A 5,358-nucleotide genomic window follows, 5' to 3' on the forward strand; every position below is an offset into this window, starting at 1 on the left:
TATTTATTTATTATGTATACAATATTCTTTCTGCGTTATGCCTGCAGGCCAGAAGAGGGCACCAGACCTCATTACAGATGGTTGTGAGCCACCATGTGGTTGCTGGGAATTGAACTCAGGACCTTTGGAAGAGCAGGCAGTGCTCTTAACCTCTGAGCCATCTCTCCAGCTCCCCTCTGGTAACTTTAAACATGATTTTATTTCATGAAAATCAAAAGAACCTTCACTTATTTTCCTTTTTTCTTTCTCTTTCTTTTTCCTTTTTTGTTTTGTTTTAAAGACAGGGTTTCTCTGTGTGGTTTTGGCTCTCTTGGAACTCTCTCTATAGATCAGGCTGGCCTCAAACTCACTGAGATTTGCCTGCCTCTGCCTCCCAAGTGCTGGGATTAAAGGCGTGCGCCATCACTGCCCAGCTGAACCTTCACTTTCTTAACACTCCATTTTCCTTTCCTGGTGTTTCCTAACTTCTAATTGGCTACACAAAAAGATAATGAATACCAGTGTTGCCAACATTTATTTCCTAATCAGTGCACAATAGCTTCTTAGCTCTATACACATGTGGGCCAGCCTGTGGTTCTACACTTGAGAATTTATCTCATGTAATACTGAATGATGTGTCTTTGTTTATACCTGATGAATGTGGTTTTGCGGGTGTGGTTATGTAAGCAACCGAAGCTCACGTATGGTCTTAAAGTCTGAACAATGAATGTTTGATATTTAGCTCTAACTGGTCTTTGTTTATCATCGGTTTCAGTTTTCATCAGCCTTCAAATATCAGAGAAAGAATGAGTTCATTTCCTTGAAGTTTATTGACTGTTACCAGTGGCAGAGGAAATTCCATAAAAGAGCAGATTCCATATGGAACAACATGATGGAACTCAGCTGGTGAGGAGGGATGCTTTGGAGTGGAAACTTGAAGGGTGGAAAGGCAACAGCTCCCACCCTTCACCCTCCATTGCCACAGGACACTGGAGTAACAGTTGGGAAATCCTGTCCAGCATCCCCTCTCAAACTGGAACAAAGAGGAGAAATGATGTGAATTTGAGGAGGAAACACTTCACAGCTCCTCTGTCTCTCCATCCAAGGGGATACCAATATCCACGCTGTAGTCTACAGGCTCCCCAGAGCTCAGCCAGGGAATAGGGGTTCGATTGAAAGAAGGCCTGTTGGAGAGGTTCTGGTTGTAGAGGACCAGGGGTTCACTCAGCAGAGGCCCCAAGTCAAACTTGGGCATCTGGAAGGTCATGCGTTTGGAGGCCTTCTCATATCCACCATAGGGCATTGCTGTCCTGAGAGGGGGACATGTTACATAATTAAGAATCAGAATAAAAGAAACAGAACTTTTTCCGTGAGCTATTACTCTGTTTTAAGGGACAAGAGTCTATTGCTTCTCTGCTCCTGGTTCTTCTCAACACCCCATGTCCCTGGTTTGCTTATCCCTCTAAAGTTAGTGACAAATGGAGTCTGGTGGGCTCTGCGTGCTCTCACGGACAGTTGTGACACACACCGTCATTTTAGAAAAAGTGGCCCAAATACTGGGGGCCCAATAGTAGCAGAGCATCTTAGATTATAATATTCTGCCCCTTCAGCTCCACCCTCACTGCAAAGGGACAGTGGGGGCCCGGCTGGGAGGAATTAACAACCAAATGTGAAGGCACCTTTGTAGGCATCCCTCAGCCTGCTCACACAGATCGTCTCTCCATGGTCTACAACGCCCAGTCCTAAAACAGTAACTTGGAAAGGGGCATAGAAAAATGGAAGTACCCTGTAGGAAGAGCAATGAGATCGTCACCTTGAACGGTGTGGGAGCCAGAAGAAGCCTCCAACCACAAAATGTGCTAACCCCATTTTACCTTCAGAGAAACCAAAGCTGAAAAAAGCAGTGCCAAAACTGCTGACCAGTGAACTAACACAGATCTTGCTACCCAACAAATCTTTCCTCTACCACCTTGCTACAAGAGGCAAAAGAGCAGAGATCTTCCATGAAGATCCCATATCCCCGTAGTCTTCTGAAACATTTAGCTATCATCCCATACCAAGTAAAACACAGCAAATACCACACAGTGGAATATGTCTTCCCAATACCCTACCTGTTGAAGGACTTATATTTGGGGAGTTCAGCTTTGGCCCCATATGCCAGTAGGTCAATGCCAAGTTCCACTTTTTGCTGAGGGTCAACCCCCATGGCCCGATCCCATGGGGAAATATAAGTCTTGAACACAGTGATATGTTTTCCTTCTCCACCTGCCTGGTCACCTGGAAGCCATAAGAGAGAACATAAATCAAATAATAGCCGCTATTATTAGTAGTTAATGAAGGCTAACCCCGTATCCCAACACTAGGGAAGTTGCTGAGGCTAGAAGCCAGAGGTATATCATCCTGGGAATTGTATGTGGTTTATAACATAATGGTAGTCTGGGGTGAACTCTGTGACTAAATCTGAGAAGGCAGGAAAAAAACCTTAAAGATAAGGCTGTAGGTGGAACAGACACATTGATGTATCCTGGATACCTTCTGGGTCCAAGATGCCTTATTCTCCCTCTTCCCATACCCCAAATAGGTCCCATTCCTAGAGCCCAGATGTTTGTGAGAATGCTTGCCTGTTCCTGGCTCTCCAATCCCTACTGTGCCAGGAGCTCCTCCTCTGCCAGCCTGGACCCCAGGACCACCTGCACCTCCAGCTCCAAAGCCAGAGCCCTGATGATGGTGGTGGTCAGAGCCATACTGTCCAGCAGAGCCACTGCCCCCAGCCTGGCCTCCTCCACTGCTGCCCTTGCCATAGGAGACCCCCTGGTCCTGGCCGGCTGTCTCCAGCTGTCCTCCAACCGTAGGAAGGAACTTCTGGAAGTGATCCTGGAAGGAAAACACAAAGCAGGAGGAAGGTTAGCAATGGGTATGTGAAATACACAGAGACAGAGGTGCTCAGACAGGGAGGGGTGACTGGAGTCGATGACCAGCCAGAAGATCTCAAATTGAGAGAAATCTTCTCTAATAACTGCATAGAAGATCGTCAGCCTGAGGGAATCACTTTCCTCTAGAGGTTTCATTCCCTAATTATACCCCAGGGGAAGGCAGCTCATCTTCCACTCCCCCTTCCTATCCTGACAAGGCAAAGCAAACAAAGCATCTCCTCAACAAGAAACTGCAAGGATGAGTTTCTAGGGAGAAGCCAATTTTAATTTGAAAAAAAGCAAAAAGATCTCTGTCCCTTCCCCTCCCAGTGTGCCCAGCAGTGAGAACTGTCTTTCCTTACTCCTCCCTCCCTATCCAGAGCTTTCTCACAGTGAAACTGTAGCAGGTGAAGCAGGGGAGGGTGGCCAAAAGGGCAACACTAGTTTTGGTTCCAAAGCCTAAAAATAACCCTACAAACTCCTTGAGGAGGTCTACCTTCTCAAGCAGTCCCATGCTCCACCCTGTTGTAACCAGACCCAGCCGAGAGGAGGGTCTGCTAAAGTTAGATATGTCCACTCAGCACTTTGACTTTAATTCTGCATAAGGGCTAATGACAGACACTCCTGCCTTGGCCACATCCCTGCAGGCGTCAATTTCCACCATCCCGGGCCACCCAGAGAAGGTGGAGGAGGAAGAAAGAAAATGGAGCCAACCCCCTCCTCCTTGGCTGTAACGTCCTGGGCCTGGCCTTACTCCAATCCCTTCTTCTCTTTCTTTGCAGAAGTCTGACTAGAAGATGTGAGGTCTTAATGAAAGACGGTTTGGTCCTCTCTCCGGCATCCTTAAAGAGGAGACTGGACTTTTCTTTTTAAAGATTTATTCAACATGAAGACAGCTATAAAAACTCATTAAGCTCTTCTCACATTGCCAGGTTTAACAAATTGCAAACTACAACTTACATTTCATTTCTTTTTTTTTTTAAAAAACAGGGTTTCTCTGTAGCTTTGGAGCCTGTCCTAGAACTAGCTCTGTAGACAAGGCTGGCCTCAAATTCACAGAGATCCACCTGCCTCTGCCTCCTGAGTGCTGGGCAGATTACCATTCATGTTCTGGTATAGAACAATATTTTTAGTATAAATACACCTTATGTGTTTAATGGAACATGTTTACATTAAGAAAGTATGTGTTATGTTTGTTTTTTTTTTTCGAGACAGGGTTTCTCTGTGGCTTTGGAGCCTGTCCTGGAACTAGCTCTGTAGACCAGGCTGGTCTCGAACTCACAGAGATCCGCCTGCCTCTGCCTCCCGAGTGCTGGGATTAAAGGCGTGCGCCACCATCGCCCGGCTGTGTTGTGTTTTTAAATTTAAAATATAACACACTTTTAATCTCAGCACTCAGGAGACAGAGGCAGGCAGAGCTCTGTGAGTCTGAGGCCAGCCTGGTCTACATAGTTCCAGGCTGGCCAGACTTACATGGCAAGCGTCTATCTAAAAAAAAAAAAAAACTAATAATAAACCAGTTTATTTTATTATTCAAATCTTGTATTGTTTTTATGTCCAAAGTCTTACATGTTACAGGTAACATATTTACAGAGACTTTTCTCATACTCATTAGTAATCCTCCTCCCTAAGTCTCCTCAGTGACCCAGCTCATTGTATAAACCTGGAGGTCAAATTTAACTAGGTACTCTCTTTGGATTTTTGTTGGCTTGCTGTTTGCTTTGGGGACACTGGAAATGAAACCTAGGGTCCCATGCATTCTAAGCACCTGCTTTGCCACTCAGCTATACAATCAGCCCCGAGATTCTGTAGTTTTTAATTCTTGTTTTATTTTTATGTCCCCAATATTACAAAGAACTTACTTTACTAAAAAAAATATTTATTGTATCTTAACTTCAAAATAACTTCAAATCAGGTGTCCTATGTTTTATCTGGCAATGCTATTTTAATACTTATCCCCACTGGGGAGGAATTTTCTTCCTCTGGGTGCAGTACTCCTTGGCTTGCTCTGGCTCTAAGATGGCAACTAAGCTTCAGAAATGGACTCTAACCCCCACTAGAGCTGTTGGGAATGTATTATGTGTTGGTGGACTTTGGGGAGCCTGGGGCCTGCTGAGAGGCTGTCGGGAAAGGCACTGGGCTGTGAGAGAGTGGCTCATGTCCATACTCACCATAGAGCTGTCGGAGAAAACATCGGGGTGGTTCTCATAGATAAATTTCTCCACCCGCATCTGCCGCAGCTTAAACATCTTGGAGCCTCGGTTGGTAAGTAGTGACAACTCCTCCAACATCACATCCCTTGGGACACTGATCTTCTTGCCCAGGTTCAGGCCCGAGCTTTCCCGTCCGCCTTGTTCAGAAGGTGGAGAAGAGGTGACAGAAAAGGGGAATTAGCTGGGCGGTGGTGGTGATGGTGGCGCACGGCTTTAATGCCAGCACTCAGGAGGCAGAGGCAGGCAGATCTCTG

At 45.8% G+C, this 5,358-nt stretch overlaps 1 protein-coding gene across 1 annotated transcript in view; it reads right to left on the reverse strand.

Annotated features, from left to right (window-relative positions):
- Window positions 1-973: 973 nt before the first annotated feature.
- Window positions 974-5,358, reverse strand: part of Myoz1 (myozenin 1) — a 12,096-nt gene continuing 7,711 nt past the window's right edge. Inside the window, exons 3-6 of the mRNA XM_013353963.2 lie at window positions 5,063-5,241; window positions 2,601-2,853; window positions 2,091-2,256; window positions 974-1,289 (exon numbers count right to left, since the gene is read on the reverse strand). Coding sequence (XP_013209417.1) covers window positions 1,058-1,289; window positions 2,091-2,256; window positions 2,601-2,853; window positions 5,063-5,241 — 830 coding nt within the window. The 3' untranslated portion in view covers window positions 974-1,057. The remainder of the gene's footprint in view (window positions 1,290-2,090; window positions 2,257-2,600; window positions 2,854-5,062; window positions 5,242-5,358) is intronic.

Source organism: Microtus ochrogaster, unplaced genomic scaffold, assembly GCF_000317375.1.
Source record: "Microtus ochrogaster isolate Prairie Vole_2 unplaced genomic scaffold, MicOch1.0 UNK21, whole genome shotgun sequence".
Classification (NCBI taxonomy): Eukaryota; Metazoa; Chordata; class Mammalia; order Rodentia; family Cricetidae; genus Microtus; species Microtus ochrogaster.